The sequence below is a fragment of the Gallus gallus genome, chromosome 25 (assembly GCF_016699485.2).
Source record: "Gallus gallus isolate bGalGal1 chromosome 25, bGalGal1.mat.broiler.GRCg7b, whole genome shotgun sequence".
Lineage (NCBI taxonomy): Eukaryota > Metazoa > Chordata > Aves > Galliformes > Phasianidae > Gallus > Gallus gallus.
The window spans coordinates 1,746,269-1,761,662 of NC_052556.1; the positions used below are offsets into that span (position 1 = coordinate 1,746,269).

General features: G+C 64.4%; 3 protein-coding genes and 1 non-coding gene across 14 annotated transcripts; 3 read left to right on the forward strand and 1 right to left on the reverse strand.

Moving 5' to 3' along the window:
- Positions 1-60: 60 nt before the first annotated feature.
- On the forward strand, positions 61-8,286 carry SMAD4 (SMAD family member 4). Of its 6 annotated transcripts, none has more exons than XM_040652581.2 (12): positions 61-92; positions 2,344-2,592; positions 3,621-3,795; positions 3,881-3,901; positions 4,018-4,206; positions 4,317-4,457; positions 4,557-4,682; positions 4,794-4,847; positions 4,967-5,150; positions 6,909-7,077; positions 7,644-7,782; positions 7,879-8,135. In XM_040652581.2, exons 2-12 carry the CDS (start codon positions 2,356-2,358, stop codon positions 8,088-8,090), a joined length of 1,647 nt encoding a protein of 548 aa, XP_040508515.1. In that variant the 5' UTR covers positions 61-92; positions 2,344-2,355; the 3' UTR covers positions 8,091-8,135. The 6 variants fall into 6 exon arrangements, with proteins under 6 accessions (XP_040508515.1, XP_040508516.1, XP_040508514.1 ...); XM_040652582.2 differs by lacking the exon at positions 61-92 and adding an exon at positions 1,863-2,102; XM_040652580.2 differs by lacking the exon at positions 61-92 and adding an exon at positions 1,863-1,905.
- Positions 8,287-8,764: 478 nt separating this feature from the next.
- Positions 8,765-10,167, forward strand: SNAPIN (SNAP associated protein). The gene is made up of 4 exons (XM_003642627.5): positions 8,765-8,895; positions 9,213-9,259; positions 9,355-9,473; positions 9,558-10,167. Exons 1-4 carry the CDS (start codon positions 8,786-8,788, stop codon positions 9,660-9,662), a joined length of 381 nt encoding a protein of 126 aa, XP_003642675.1. The 5' UTR covers positions 8,765-8,785; the 3' UTR covers positions 9,663-10,167.
- ILF2 (interleukin enhancer binding factor 2) lies at positions 10,109-14,629 on the reverse strand. Of its 6 annotated transcripts, none has more exons than XM_040652586.2 (14): positions 14,572-14,629; positions 14,454-14,495; positions 14,190-14,232; positions 13,438-13,542; positions 13,248-13,325; positions 12,323-12,425; positions 12,182-12,247; positions 11,959-12,075; positions 11,790-11,868; positions 11,561-11,648; positions 11,339-11,400; positions 10,965-11,079; positions 10,801-10,891; positions 10,109-10,524 (listed from the first exon to the last, which is right to left on the reverse strand). In XM_040652586.2, the coding sequence occupies exons 1-14, from the start codon at positions 14,574-14,576 to the stop codon at positions 10,364-10,366; spliced, it is 1,155 nt and encodes a 384-aa protein (XP_040508520.1). In that variant the 5' UTR covers positions 14,577-14,629; the 3' UTR covers positions 10,109-10,363. The 6 variants fall into 6 exon arrangements, with proteins under 6 accessions (XP_040508520.1, XP_015153969.3, XP_040508519.1 ...); XM_015298483.4 differs by lacking the exon at positions 14,190-14,232 and having other exon boundaries at positions 10,109-10,255; positions 10,355-10,524; positions 14,436-14,495; XM_040652585.2 differs by having other exon boundaries at positions 14,436-14,495.
- Positions 14,630-14,956: 327 nt separating this feature from the next.
- TRNAM-CAU lies at positions 14,957-15,028 on the forward strand. The gene has a single exon. It is a non-coding gene; the product is annotated as a tRNA-Met (tRNA).
- The last annotated feature ends 366 nt before the right edge of the window (positions 15,029-15,394 follow it).

The window sequence follows — 15,394 nt, forward strand, 5'->3', positions numbered from 1 at the left end:
CGTCCCCGCAGCGCTTCACGCGCCCGGCTCCCCCTTTTGTTATGGGGCGGGCGGCGATGCGGGGTCCGGGCTGAGCGCGGCGTGCGGCGGAGGTGAGTGCACCGCCCGGCGTCCCCAACGCCCCCCCAGCAGAGCCCCGCAGCGGCCCCGCGGGCCTCGCCCTGCCCGTCTGTCGCCCTGCCACGGTGTGTCAGCACCGCCACAGCGCGGAGCCGCCGGGTCCCAAAGCAATGGGACACCCCATGGCTGTGGGGGCAGAGCTGTGTCCCACTTTGGGATACCCCATTGCTGTGGGGACAGTGCTGTGTCCCACTTTGGGATACCCCATTGCTGTGGGGGTAGTGCTGTGTCCCACTTTGGGATGCCCCATTGCTATGGGGACAGTGCTGTGTCCCACTTTGGGATACCCCATTGCTGTGGGGACAGTGCTGTGTCCCACTCCAGGGCATCCCATTGCTATGGGGATACCCCATTGCTTTTGGGATATTGCTGTGCCCTATTCTAGGACCCCCCTCCCCCCATTGCTTTGGAGACAGTGCTGTGCCCCACTCTGGAGCACTGCTATGGGGACAATGCTATGGGGACAGTGCTGTGTCCCATTCCGGGACCCCCCCATTGCTGTGGGGTCAGTGCTGTTGGGACAGTGCTATGGGTATGGTTCTGTGCCCCAGTCTGGGACATCCATTGCTTTGGGGACAGTGCTGTACCCTTCTCTGGCAGACCCCATTGCTATGGGATTCCCCATTGCTTTGGGGACAGTGCTGTGCCCCACTCTGGGACACCCTATTGCTATGGGGACTTTGCTGTGCCCTTCTCTGGCAGACCCTATTGCTATGGGATTCCCCATTGCTTTGGGGACAGTGCTGTGCCCCACACTCTGGGACACCCCATTGCTATGGGGATACCCCATTGCTTTCGGGGACAGTGCTGTGCCCTTCTCCAGGACACCCCATTGCTGTGGGGTCAGTGCTGGGAGGACGGTGCTATGGGGACGGTGCTGTGCCCCATTCCAGGACACCCCATTGCTATGGGGACAGTGCTGTGCCCCATTCTGGGACACCTATTGCTTTGGGGACAGTGCTGTGCCCCACTCTGGGACACCCCATTGCTATGGGGACAGTGCTGTGTCCCATTCCAGGACACCCTGTTGATATGGGGATGTTGCTGTGCCCTATTCTGGGACACCCCATTGCTATGGGGACAGCGCTGTGCCCCATTCTGAGACATCTATTGCTATGGGGACAGCGCTGTGCCCCTCTTTGGGACACCCCATGGCTGTGGGCCATCGCAGCTCCCACCCCTCCTCTGCCCCCAGCACCCCTCCTGGCTCGTGGGGCGCAGCAAGCGCCGAGCCCCACAGGGAGAGGACTTGGAGAGGGCTCAGAGCTGCACCCCAACCTCAGGGACCCCTCCAGCATCCCCCCCCCCCCCTTTCAGACCCCCCCACTCCACATCTCCCTGGGAGCGAGGAGCCCGGCCAGCAGCGTCACTCCAACACGGGGGGGTGGGGAAGGCTGGGGGGGGGGGATGGGGGGGGTCGTGGCATTGCGCCCACACCGGGGGCTGAGCCAACAACGCAGCGCTGGCAGGACGGACGGACGGACGGACAGACGGACAGACGGCCGCAGGTCAGTGCACGGAGCGGGGCGAAGGTTTTGTTGTGTCTGCGGTCCGCCCAAGGATTTTCCCAAACCCCGAAGCGCTCACAGCCACCCCGGGCAGGGGGAGGAAGGGCGCCGGGGGGGCTCCGTACGCACGCGTGTGCGATCGGCTCTCGGCGTGAGCGTGCCGACACAGCAGGCAGTCAGGGGTTAAGGAACGGCGCCAGCAGCCCGGGCTCTGTTTAGTCTGGGCCCTGCGCTGGAGACGGGGCCGAGCGGCGACCGGCACGGCCGGCACCCCGGGGTGAGCGCTCAGACGGCCGCGCTCCCATCGCCGGCACCGCGCGGCCCCCGGCCGTGCCCACCCGCGGGCTGCTCCGCGCTCGGCCTGGGGGGCACCCGCAGCGTCCCACGCGTCGCCGCCGTCGCCCCCCGCGCCTCTTCTCTTCTCTTCTCTTCCCACCCTGAGCCGGGGGAGCCACGCGGCCGGGCCGCCTCGAGGTGACGCATGGCTCTGTGCCACGTCCTCGCCGTGCGCCGTCCCAGGGGGCCGCCGCGTCGCCGGTGCCAAACGGGGTCCGCGTCCCCCCCCGGCCGCCTCCGGCCCCGCTCGGGCGGCGGCTCCGTGCACGATGCTGAGCTCGGCCCCGCGCGGCGCCGGCCGTGCGGGCGTGGGGAGGGGGGCCGGAGGGTCCCCTGCAGCGGGGTGACGGGCAGGGCCGTGCCGTGCCGTGCCTTGCAGGGGAGCAGCGCCATGTCCCTGGGCGCGCCCAGCAGCAGCGACGCCTGCCTGAGCATCGTGCACAGCCTGATGTGCCACCGGCAGGGCGGGGAGAACGAGAGCTTCGCCAAGAGGGCCATCGAGAGCCTGGTCAAGAAGCTGAAGGAGAAGAAGGACGAGCTCGATTCGCTCATCGCCGCCATCACCACCAACGGCGCCCACCCCAGCAAGTGCGTCACCATCCAGCGCACCTTGGACGGGCGGCTCCAGGTAAACCCCCACCCCCAGCAGCCCTCCTACCCCTCTCCCCGTCCCTGCGCGCCCCGTCAGGCTGAGCAGACCCGGGTGACCCCCCGGACCCCCACTCGCCTCGCAGGGCTGGGCTGGGGGGGGTTGGGTGTCCCTGTGCCCTTTGAACCATCCCCAAAGTGGGGGAACCCGAGCACTGCGGGACCCCGTAGCCCCCCCCGGGCACCGCAGCCCTCGCAGAGCTTTGGCGATCTGCGTGTCTTGCTGTCCCATCACCCCCCCCCCCCCCCGCCCCCATAAGCCAGCCCCCAGTCTGGGGGGACCTCACAGTATCCCATAACCCAGCAGAAGTCCCCAACTTCTGGGGACCTCGGTATCCCCAGGCAAGCCATCCCCAAAATGAGGAGACCTGCAGCCCCCCGACGCCCCCCAGAGCCCTCCCCAAGCTGGGCGATCCCACCTAATGGGGGGCAGGGGGAGACCCAGCAGACGCCCCCCCCCCCCCCCCCACATCAATGGGGACCCCACTGCCTCCTATCTGTGGCTCCGGGCACAGCGCTGCGCTGACTTCAGCACTCACAGCCCCCAACCACGACTTGAGTTGGGGGGGGGGGAGGAGGGGAAGGCAGCGCAGCCCCCTCAGCATCGCAGCACGGGGGTCTGCATTGCCCTCTGCCTGCAGCCCCGCGCCGGCATCCCCCGGCAGCGCAGCCCCCCTTTGCCGGATGAGTCACTGTCTGGCAGCCTGCAGCCGAGGGGGGGGGGGCTGTGAGGGGGGTGTGTGTGTGTGCGGGGGGGGGGGGGGTGGTTGTTATGTCTGCAACGAGCGCGGCTCCGGGGAGGCGCAGGGGGAGCCCCCGGGGTCCCAGCCTGGCGCCAGCCCCGAACTGCATGGACGCTGGGGGGGGTCCAGGGGGGGGGGGGGTCCAGCGTGGGGACGCATGCGTTGGCAGCACCATCCTTGGGGTGGTGCTGCATCCCCCCACACCGTCACCCCACTTTGTGCGTGTGGCCCCCCCCCCCCCCCCCCCCCCCCCCCCCCCCCCAAGGTGGCCGGCAGGAAGGGGTTCCCCCACGTCATCTACGCCCGGCTCTGGCGCTGGCCCGACCTGCACAAAAACGAACTGAAGCACTCCAAGTTCTGCCAGTTCGCCTTCGACCTCAAATACGACAGCGTCTGCGTCAACCCCTACCACTACGAGCGCGTGGTGGCCCCGGCCATCGGTGAGCCCCCCCCTCCCACCCCCCCACACACACAGCCCCCCCCCCATAACCCCCCCCCCGTAACCCCCCCATCTCACCCCACCAGGTCTGAGCATCCCCACCACAGGTGAGACCCGGGCGCCGGAACGTATCGGAGCCGACGGCCCCCCCCGCTGTGCCCCCCCCGAGCCCCGCAGCGGGTCCCCGTGCCCCCCAATGGTCTCCGGTGTCCCCCCCGCCCAGTGCCCCCCACCCGCCTGGTGAAGGAGGAGTTTGTCCATGACTGTGTGCAGATGGAGGTGCCACACGGGGCCAAGCGGGCGCCGTGCCCCCCCACCGAACCCTACCGCCCGCCGCTGCCCCCCCCGCAGCTCCCTGAGTCCCCCCACGTCCCCGGGAGCCTTTACCCCACGCTGCCCACTTCACCCCCAGGTGAGAACCGCACGACCCCCCCCCCCCAATGCTCCCATCCCTGAGGAGGGGTCTGTGACGCCTTGCTGAGCGCCCCCCCCCCCACCCCCCACCCCATCCTCAACCCGCAGCGGCCCCCGGCGGCTCCCTGCTCCCACTGCCCCACAGCGAGGGGCTGCTGCACATCTCCTGCCCCACACCTCCAGCGGCCGCACCGGCACAGCCCCCCCCACAGAACGGCTTCCCGGCGCCCCCCAAGCCGCCCTACCACAGTGAGTATGGGGCTGCCCCCCCCACCTCACACCCCCCAGCCTTTGGGGGGGGGTCTCACGCTCAAACACCCCCCCCCGGCCGCCGTCTCTCCCCCGCAGGTTCACCAAACTGGAGTGGCGGCGGCGCGGCCATCTACGCAGCCAACCTGGGGGGGTCGCAGCCCCCCCCCCAGCCCAGCGGCCGGAGCCACTCACAGCCCCCCCTGCACCACCCCAACCATTACTGTAAGTCTGCAGGAAGGGGCGGTGGGAATTGGGGTGAGGAGGGCGGGGGGGGGGGGGGCACAGCTTCACACCACTCACCTCATATTAACCCCCCCCCCCCCAAATTCCCAGGGCCTCCACACCACAGCTCCACACCATACCAGCAACCCATATCCACCCACCCCGGTAAGCACCCCAACGTGCATCCCAATGCCCACCCCAATGCCATACACACCCTGACCCCCCCCCCTCCCCTTCCCCAAATCTCCCCTCCCACCCCCCAAAATCCCCCCCCCCCCATCCAGGGCCGGAATTCTGGTGCTCCATCGCCTACTTCGAGATGGACGTGCAGGTGGGGGAGATCTTCAAGGTGCCCTCCAGCTGCCCGCTGGTGGTCGTGGATGGTTATGTGGACCCCTCGGGGGGGGACCGCTTCTGCCTGGGGCAGCTCTCCAACGTACACCGCACCGACGCCAGCGAGAGGGCCCGGTGGGGTGGGGGGCGATGGGGGGAGGGGGGATGGGGGGGATGCATGGGGTGGGGGTGATTTGGGGGGGGAGTTGAGGGGGTGTGTGATGGGGGGTGGGGGTGATTTGGGGGGGGAGTTGATGGGGTGTGTGATGGGGGGTGGGGGTAAATGGAGGTGTGGGGTGGGGGTGATTTGGGGGGGGAATTGAGAGGGTGTGTGATGGGGGGTGGGGGTGATTTGGGGGGGGAATTGAGGGGGTGTGTGATGGGGGGTGGGGGTAAATGGAGGCGTGGGGTGGGTGGGGTTGTAGGGGGTGGGTGGGGTGGATAAGGGTGATGTGTGGGGCAGAATAGGGATAATAGGGGGGTGAATGGGGTGGGAGAGGGGTATAGGGGCAAATACAGGGTGGGTGGGGTATGCAGGGTGATATGTGGGGCAGAAGGGGGATAAAGGAGGGAAGAGGGGTAGAGAGGGATGCATGGGGTGGGGGTGATTTGGGGGGGGAGTTGAGGGGGTGTGTGATGGAGGGTGGGGGTAAATGGAGGTGTGGGGTGGGGGTGATTTGGGGGGGGAATTGAGGGGGTGTGTGATGGGGGGTGGGGGTAAATGGAGGTGTGGGGTGGGGGTGATTTGGGGGGGGAATTGAGGGGGTGTGTGATGGGGGGTGGGGGTAAATGGAGGTGTGGGGTGGGGGTGATTTGGGGGGGAGTTGAGGGGGTGTGTGATGGAGGGTGGGGGTAAATGGAGGTGTGGGGTGGGGGTGATTTGGGGGGGGAATTGAGAGGGTGTGTGATGGGGGGTGGGGGTAAATGGAGGTGTGGGGTGGGGGGGATTTGGGGGGGGAGTTGAGGGGGTGTGTGATGGGGGGTGGGGGTAAATGGAGGTGTGGGGTGGGGGTGATTTGGGGGGGGAGTCGAGGGGGTGTGTGATGGAGGGTGGGGGTAAATGGAGGTGTGGGGTGGGGGTGATTTGGGGGGGGAATTGAGAGGGTGTGTGATGGGGGGTGGGGGTAAATGGAGGTGTGGGGTGGGGGGGATTTGGGGGGGGAGTTGAGGGGGTGTGTGATGGGGGGTGGGGGGTAAATGGAGGCGTGGGGTGGGTGGGGTTGTAGGGGGTGGGTGGGGTGGATAAGGGTGATGTGTGGGGCAGAATAGGGATAATAGGGGGGTGAATGGGGTGGGAGAGGGGTGTAGGGGCAAATAAAGGGGGTAAGTGGGGGGTAAATGGGATGGATGGGGTATGCAGGGTGATGTGTGGGGCAGAAGGGGGATAAAGGGGGGAAGGGGGGGTAAATGGGGTGGAAGAGGGGTAGAGGGGCAAATAAAGGGGGGAAAGGGGGGTAAATGGTGTGGAAGAGGGGTAGAGGGGCAACTGAAGGGGGTAAGTGGGGGGAAAATGGGGTAGAAGAGGGGTATAGGGGCAAATAAAGGGGGGAAGAGGGGGGTAAATGGGGTGGAAGAGGGGTATAGGGGGCAAATATGGGGTGGGTGGGGTATACAGGGTGATGTGTGGGGCAGAAGGGGGATAAAGGGGGGAAGAGGGGGGTAAATGGGGTGGAAGAGGGGTAGAGGGGCAAATATGGGATGGATGGGGTAGGGAGGATTGGAGTACAGAGGGTTAGGAGGGGGATGTGTGGGGTTGGTGGGGCAGGAGGGGGATACGGGGGGCGAATGGGAGACCCGTGGGGCAGAGCTGGGGGGGGGGGGGGGGAGGAATGGGGTCGGAATGGGGGGGGGGGGGGGGGGGGTGTTTGGGGGCTGACGTTCTCCCTGGGTTAGGCTGCACATCGGGAAGGGCGTGCAGTTGGAGTGCCGGGGGGAGGGCGATGTGTGGATGCGGTGTCTGAGCGACCACGCAGTGTTCGTGCAGAGTTATTACCTGGACCGTGAGGCCGGCAGAGCCCCCGGCGACGCCGTGCACAAAATCTACCCCGGAGCTCACATTAAGGTGGGGAACGGAGGGAGGGGGGGGGGGACCCCCCCACATAGAACCCAAATAGGAGGGGAGGGGGGTGGTCCCGGGGTGGGGGGATGCAGTGGTTGCGTTGCAAGCAGTGGGGATGGGGGGCGATGGGATGAGGGGAGGGGGTCGCATGCAAAGGGTGCACTCCTCCAAGGGACGATGGGAGGTGGGGGGCAGCTGTTGGGAAGGGGGGATAACAGCGGGATGAGGGGGAACGGTCCGTCCGTCCCTGGGGGTGTTGGAGTTGGGGTTGGGCAGCCCGGGTTGGTGGTAAATGGGGAGGTGGGCGGCTCTCCATGCAGTGGGGGGGGGGGGGGGGGGTTTGGAGCCCCACCGTCCCGGGGGTCCCCTCCGACCCAACCCGTTCTGTGAGCCCAGGGATGGAGGGGGGCCGAGCGCCCCCCCATCCCCCCGACCCACACCGAGGGGTGGGGGGGACCCCGAACCTGCGCTGAAGGGGATCGCAGGCGGAGCGTCCAAAGGGGCTGCGGGGGGGGAGGAGGCTGAAGGTGTCCCCCCGCGTTGCCCCACCCCCCCCTACCCCCCCCCAGGTGTTTGACCTGCGGCAGTGCCACCGGCAGATGCAGCAGCAAGCAGCCACAGCCCACGCTGCTGCTGCCGCCCAGGCGGCCGCCGTGGCCGGAAACATCCCGGGACCCGGCGCGGTGGGCGGCATCGCTCCGGCCGTGGGTGAGCGCGGGGGGGTTGGAGGGCTGGGAAGGTGTTGGGGGGGGCGGGGGGAGGGCACCGTGCGGACCCCAATTGACGGCCGCGTCCGTCGGTCAGGGCTGTCGGCGGCGGCCGGGATCGGCGTGGATGATCTGCGGCGGCTGTGCATCCTCCGGCTGAGCTTCGTGAAGGGGTGGGGGCCGGACTACCCGCGGCAGAGCATCAAACACACGCCGTGTTGGATCGAGGTGCATCTGCACCGCGCGCTGCAGCTGCTGGATGAGGTCCTGCACGCCATGCCGGCCGCTGAGCCCGGAGCGCTGCGCTGAATGCGCTGCGGATGGGGGAGCAAAAGGGAAAAGGGGTGGAAGAAAAGGGGGTGGGGTGGGGAAAGAAGTGGGGGGGAATGTGAAAAAAAAAGTGGGGGGGAACGAAGAAAAAGTGGGGGGGGTGGAAAAAAAATAAAGGAGAAAAATGGGGAAAAAAAGGAGAAAGTGGAAAGAAAAAAATGAAGGGAAATGAAAGCGAGGAAAATAAAAGAAAGGAGAAAGTAAAAAACGAGGAAGAAAATAAAGGGGAGAAATAAAGGGAAAAAGGGGAAAAAGGGAAAATAAAGGAAAAAAGTGGGAAAAATAAGGAGAAAATAAAGGGAAAATTTAAAAAGGGGGGGGGGAGGAAAAAATTGGTTGATGTAATAAAATAATAACGTTTAAAAAAAAGTAAAGATAAAGTACAAAAATGAAAAGTACAGAAAGGAAGTGAAAAAAATGAGGTTAAAAAGTTTAAAAAATAAAAGGAAAAAAAAACTTTAAAAACGAAGTCAAAAAATTAAAAAAGTGAAGTAGAAAAAGTGAAGTAAAAAAAAAAAAAGTTTATTAAAAAAATTACCAAAAAAGCGAAGTTGCGGCTGATTTTAGGCGGACTTCATCTCCCAGCGGCCCCCGCGCGCGGACCGGAAGTGCCCCCGACTCTTTTGCCTGGTGGGCTGTCACTTCCGGTGGTCACGCGCTGCGGCGGCGCCAAGATGGCGGCGGGGAGCGGCGGGCCGGCGGCGCGGGAGCTGTTCGCTGAGGGGCTGCTGCAGTTCCTGCGGCCCGCCGTGCGGCAGCTGGACGGACACGTGCATGCGGTCAGGTGCGGGGCCTGCGGGGCCTGCGGGGCCTGCGGGGCCTGCGGGGCCTGCGGGGCCTGCGGGGCCTGCGGGGCCTGCGGGGCCTGCGGGGCCTGCGGGGCCTGCGGGGCCTGCGGGGCCTGCGGGGCCGGGAGCGCTGCGGTTTGGCCGGCAGGGCTGTGCGGGAGAGCTGAGGGGGGGAGGGGCGGCTGTACCCGCTTGGAGGGGACGGCGGTTGGGGTCGCTTAGTGGGGAGGGGCTCTCACGGGAGGCAACGGGGATCGCATGGGGGGTGCGCGGAGGCTGCGGGTCTTTGTCACCGACTCGGCGCTGTCTGCAGGGAGAGCCAAGTGGAGCTGCGGGAGCACATCGACAGCCTGGCTACAGGTGAGGGGTGGGGGTCGGCTCTGTGCTGGGGGGGATCGCCCCCTCCCTCCCCTGGGGGCTGCAGTGCGCCGTGCCCACTCCCCGCTGTCCCCCAGAGCTGTGCCGCATCAATGAGGACCAGAAAGTGGCGCTCGACCTCGACCCCTACGTGAAGAAGCTGCTGAACGCCCGGCGCAGGGTGGTGCTGGTCAATAACATCCTGCAGAACGCCCAGGTCAGAGTTTGGGGTTCCACTGTGTGTTGAGGGGGGGGGAATTCCCATCCCTGTGTGCTCACAGCTGTTGTTCTCCCCCTGCAGGAGCGGCTGCGGCGGCTGAACCACAGCGTGGCCAAGGAGACGATGCGTAGGAGGGCTATGCTGGAGGCAGCAGGCGGATACCCCCAGGGTCTGCCCAGCAAGTGAGCCCCACTGCAGCACCCAACCGGACCCACAACCGCCCCCGGGAGCTGGGATGGAGCAGGAGAAGCTCTGAGTTGGGGAGGTGCAACCCTGGGAGCCCCGTGTTGGCAGCACAGGAGGGTTGAGGAGCCCTGCACTGCAGCGTGCGGCGCATCAGCTGCAGCATAAGGAACTGGGGGGCTCTGTTGTGTTTTGAGGTTTGTAGGCACTGTAATAAAAGGGACTGTGTGTTGCTTCTGGACTGGTGAGGCAGTGTGTGTCAGACACAGCCTTACAGGGTGTGCCTCAGTGGAAGCAGAGCCAGGCAGTGGCTGCCAGTGCAAACGTGGGGGGTATTAATCACCCCCAGGTGGAGCTTTTCAAGGTTAAGACCCCCCTCCGGGTACCACAGCTTTAACCCCTTTCTGTAGCGTGCACCTCCCCCCCCTCCCAAAACACATAGAACTCACTCAAAAGGGAGAATACTTTAATGTGAACCTATAAAAACAAATACAAGGGACGAATTGCATCGGTTGGGTGTCTTTGGGGATGCGTTCATTCCTCTGCTCAGTTCTTCGTGTGCTTCTTCCAACAGCAGCTGGTGGTGCTGAGCTGTGCTGCAGGGGCAGAGCAGGGGCTGTGGGAGGCAGAGCTCTGCCCAGCCCCTCCCCGTTCCCTTCTCTCAGGTGCTGCTGGTCACCCCACACAGGCTTTACCTGGGCAAATCACTCCTGGGTCTCCATGCTTTCCTCCTCCTCGCCTGCAGCGGGTTCTTCCTGGTTCTCCTCCTCCTCTTCTCCTTCTTTCTTCTCTGGAGGTTTCTCGTAAGCTTTCTCTGAAGGCGTCACTATCACACCATCCCACGTGGACATCTCAGAAGCCAGATCTGCAGGAAGGGGCGCTGAGCACGGCGGCTCCCAGCCCCACAGCCAAACCCCATTCCCGGGATGTGCCAGCAGGGGGAAGCACGACGCGAGGCACAGCCACCAACGCCTGCCTGCAGCTGATCAGCTGCCACCAGCTGGAGGCCACCCCTGCGAGCAACCATCTGCTTCCCAGCAGAGCCCACGGGCTTCCCCCCACCCCGTGCTGCTGCACAGCTGCTGCTCTGCCTCCTAACGAGCTGCTTGGAGGAACCGTTCCCACCCCGAGGCCTGCTTACAGCTGGCATCGCCCTCCTGGCCCAGGATCTTCCTGTAGCCTCCGTGAGAGAGGATCCGGACGAGCGTCTGCGCTGTGTAGCAAACCATGTCCTACAGCACGAGGATGGAGTCACCGCAGGGATGGCTCTGAGTCCCTTCCCCCTCTGCAGAGGAGGTGGCTCACCTGCTGCTCCAAAGTCATGACCGTGTGGACCCTGAAGTTCCCACTCTCGCAGGGATCGGTGATACCAACGGATCCGGGCAGGAAGAGCCCCGCAGCCAGGATCTGAAGGCAGCGCCTGCAGGATGACACCTTTCACGTTAGGAACAAAACCATTCCCAGCGCAGCAATGCCGCCAGCAAGTCTGCACAACAGGAGGCACCGAGGCACAAGTCGGCTTCTGATGCTCTGGGGAAGCAGTCAGGCACTGTGAGTACAGCCTAGGAGCTGCTTGGCCTCAGGTCTGCAAAGCTCTGAGATAGCGCTGTTTTTATTTGGTGTGTTCAAAACTGAGGGGGGAATGGGAATTGATACACGAGAAGCAAATGGACACAGACCTGTAGGCGATGTTGAGAGCCAGGGGCTGCCTGGTGGGGTTGTTCATCACAGCGTAGTGCCCCTGAGGAGATGGGAAGAGGACACGGAGAGAAGAGTGAAGCACAGGCATCCCAAATCCCGCTGCGGGGGCTACAGGGAGCTGTGTTGGCATTCGGGTGTGGGAAACAACCCGAACTGCAGCACATCTGACACAACGTCAGCATTCATCCTCACGCACTCACCAGCAAATCCAGAATCCAGGGGGTGAGGGGCTCGAAGCCGGGGAACCGAATCCTCAGGTCCTTCAGCAGCCGGATTAAAACCTTCACCCTGGAGGAGATGGTGGGGGGAGAGTCCATAACACATCCTGCATGTTCCTGCGGGGGGAATGGGAGCTCGCTCTCCCCCCACCCTCCATAAAGATGATTTTGGGGTCAATGAACCACAGCTCGTGCACGAGGCCAAACTCACGTGGACTGAGAAGCGTTCTCTTCAAACCAACGAGCGTGTCTGATGGCAGCCAGGGCGCTCTGCAGCACTTTGATGTCCACTGAAAGAAGCAGCAGAAAGGCCCGTTTTATAAGCAGAGCAGATGCAGGCCGGGCAGGCAGACGTGGGGCAGAGCCGGCAGAGCCCTCACAGTGCAGCTCAGGGTCCAACTTGCGCAGGTTGGGCGGCACTGTGGTGATGAGGATCTTCACCGTCGCGTCAGCTGAGCTGATCTCAAAGCCGGTCTCATTGGTCAGCATGGTGAGGACTGGAGAGAGAACAAAGGTCCTTAAAGAGGCTGGAAAACCTTCCCAGCGCACAGCAACGTCCTCAGCTCTGTGCCTGGGCTCTGTGCCACGCCAGGAGCTGCGTACCTTCGCTGGGGTCCTGCGCTCTCAGGCTTTCCACTACTTTGTTTCCCAGGGCTGCCACAGCTTCCACTGGGGAGCAGTAGAAGTCAGGAGAGGGCCGGGTGCTGCGCTCCCAACAGCAGCCCAGGAGCTGACAGTACTCACAGGTGGGTAAGATTTTCAGGATGACGACCAGATCGGCCACGTTGTGCCCCGTCGTCATGGTGCCCTTCTTGTAGGAGCCGACCTGGCGAACCTCCTCGATTTGCTGATGGAAAAAGGAAAGGAAGGATGAGCAAAACGAAGCTGTGAGTGGTTGAAAGCAGGGCGGGGTGCTGCGGGAGAGGGTTGGCAGCGAGGAGCAGCATCCCCTCAAACATCTCCTCGCAGAGCACAGAATCATAGCTAATGGCCTGGGTTGAAAAGGAGCACAATGACCATCAGTTCCAACCCCCTGCTGTGTGCAGGGTCGCCAACCAGCAGCCCAGGCTGCCCAGAGAACCCATAGGGCACCATAAGGACCCGCAGGGCGCCATTAGGACCCGTACAATCACTGACTTATAGCATGGCCTGGGTTACAAAGGACCACAATGACCATCAGCTCCAACCCCATGCTGTGTGCAGGGTCGCCAACCAGCAGCCCAGGCTGCCCAGAGAACCCATAGGGCGCCATTAGGACCCATAGGGCGCCATTAGGACCCATAGGGCGCCATTAGGACCCATAGGGCGCCATTAGGACCCATAGGGCGCCATTAGGACCCATAGGGCGCCATTAGGACCCATAGAATCATTGACTCATAGCATGGCCTGGGTTGCAAAGGACCACAATGCCCATCAGCTCCAACCCCCTGCTGTGTGCAGGGTCGCCAACCAGCAGCCCAGGCTGCCCAGAGCCACATCCAGCCTGGCCTGGAATGCCTGCAGGGATGGGGCATCCACCCCTCCTTGGGCAACCTGTTCAGTGCGTCACCACCTCTGGGGGACAAAATTCCTCCTCGTATCCAACCTGAACCTCCCCTGTCTCAGTTTAAAACCATCCCCCCTTGTCCTAGGAGGGGGGCATGCTGTCAGATGAACTGGTGCGACTCACCACTTCAAAAGTCCCCGGTGCTACGATGAGGTTATCGATCACGTTGTTTATTTTGGTCACCAGAGAAAGAATGGAAGCCTGGAAAGGAATCACAGGCGGGGGAGCGGCATCGGTCAGTCTTCCCACAGCCTCTCGTGCAGCAGCAGCAGCATTCAGCTCAGAGAGCTGAGCAGAACCCCCTGCACGCCACCTGTTCTGCAGCGGTGGGTGCCAAATCCTGGTTCCTTTTCAGCAGGGCCTCACTGAAGGCGCTCTCATCAGCTGCGGGCTTCACCCGAGGGAAGGCCATCTCGCACTGCAACGGGATCAGATGGCAGAACTGACACAACGCACACTTTTGGCTCCGTTTCTTTTTCCGCCCAGCATTGGTTCCTTTTGCAGCTCCCCATCGTGCTGCTCAGTTTGTTGCTTTTGACGTTTTGCTTTCCTGTTAGGCCAAAGGAGCACGGAGAGCTGCCTGCCCTGCAGTGCGCTCAGTGCAGGAGCAGCACAGCAGCCGCCGACCACCACCTCAATTCCCCTGGGCTCATTCAGTGCCGAAGGATCGAACAGCACCAAACAGCACCACGCGGAGCGGATCTGCCCCCATCAATGGCTGTTCGTTAACTGCCAAACAGAATAACGAGCTCTGCTCGCTTTGTTTGCAGACGCCGGAGCGTTTCGGTCGCTATGACAGTAATTCACAGCCCCGGCGCTGACAACGGGCAGTGGGGAAAACTCGTTCTGCACGAAAGGCGAAGGGGGGACGGAGCGGGAATCGCCCCCGGCCCAATGGCGGTGCTGAGCGCATCGCCCGGCTGCACCCCGCGCCCAAACGCACCGCGTCCGGTTCGGTACTGAGCCCCGCTCAGGGCTGTCCCGCCGCTCTACCGGAGCTCAGAGCGGCCCAGAGAACGAGAGAACCCCGCCTGCGAACGGCTCGGTGGGACGCGGTTTACTCACGACATAGAAATCAAAGGGGATGTGCGGCACAAAGGGCCGGAACCTAAAGGGGAGAGAAAAGAGCGCTTCATTCCCCGCCGCGCCGCGCTCGGCCCCGCCGCCCCCGAGCAGGAAAGGCCCTACGGGAACGGGAGCGGCCTCCGCGGCCCCCCGCGGCCCTGCGCTACTCCGCAGCCCGGCCCTGCAGCCCCCCACCCCCACCCCTAGGCCTGCGCTGGGACCCCCCGGAGCAGAAGCGGGACTCGCCCACTGCCAGGGCCTCCCCTGGAACCAAAGCGTCCGCCACGGCCTCTGCCTCGGTCGCCCCTGCGGAAGAGAGAGGAGAAGGTTAATGAGCGGCGGCGGCGCGCCCGGCCCGGCCCGGCATCCCGAAGCGCCGCACCTCATGGCTCCGCCGCGCCAAACAATGACCGCCGCCGCCGCTCGGACCCCTCCGGGCTGCGCTCCGGCACCTTGCAGCAAGCCGCGCGCCCATTGGCTGCGGCTCCCCGCCAGGCTGGCCAATGGTGAGAGCCCGCTGCGGGCCGTTGGTTTGGCCAGCCTTCAATCTGCGGCGGCGGATTTTAAGCGGCCAATCGCTAATAGTTGTGGGGAGGGAGGGAGGGACGAACGGGTGCGCCGCTATGCGCATGCGCCGGGGTAGCGGCGACCGCTGGAGGGAGTCCAGAGCTTGTGAATGGAGCCGCGGGGAGCGCCGTGCGCATGCGCAACTGAGAGGCGGCCGTGAGAGCGGCTTCATATACAGTGGGGCTGAAAGGTAAAGCAGCAGCAGAGTGGCGCAGCGGAAGCGTGCTGGGCCCATAACCCAGAGGTCGATGGATCGAAACCATCCTCTGCTAGGGGGAAACTTTTCGCTCCTGAGCTCCGCGTCTTTTTTTCATTAGCTCTTAATTAAGACACTTAATTACTGCCGTCGCCTCCAGCGCCGCACAGCGCCGCTCCGACTCCGCCGCTCTCAGCGCCGCGGGGCGGACCGGCGGCGGGCGCCGCTCCGATGGGACGGGAGGGGGCGGCGCGGGGTCCGTCGGCGCTCAGCCCCACGCGGGTCCGATCCGCGCCGCCTCCGCGGGGTCCACGGGGGGGAAGGGGGGGCGCGCACGCGGCCACGCGTGGGGCGGGGTTGGCGGCGGGCGGGCGGGCACGAAGGGGTTAAGGCGGCGATGGGCGCAGCCCTCCGTCGCGGCCGGGGAAGGACGGGCCGGGCG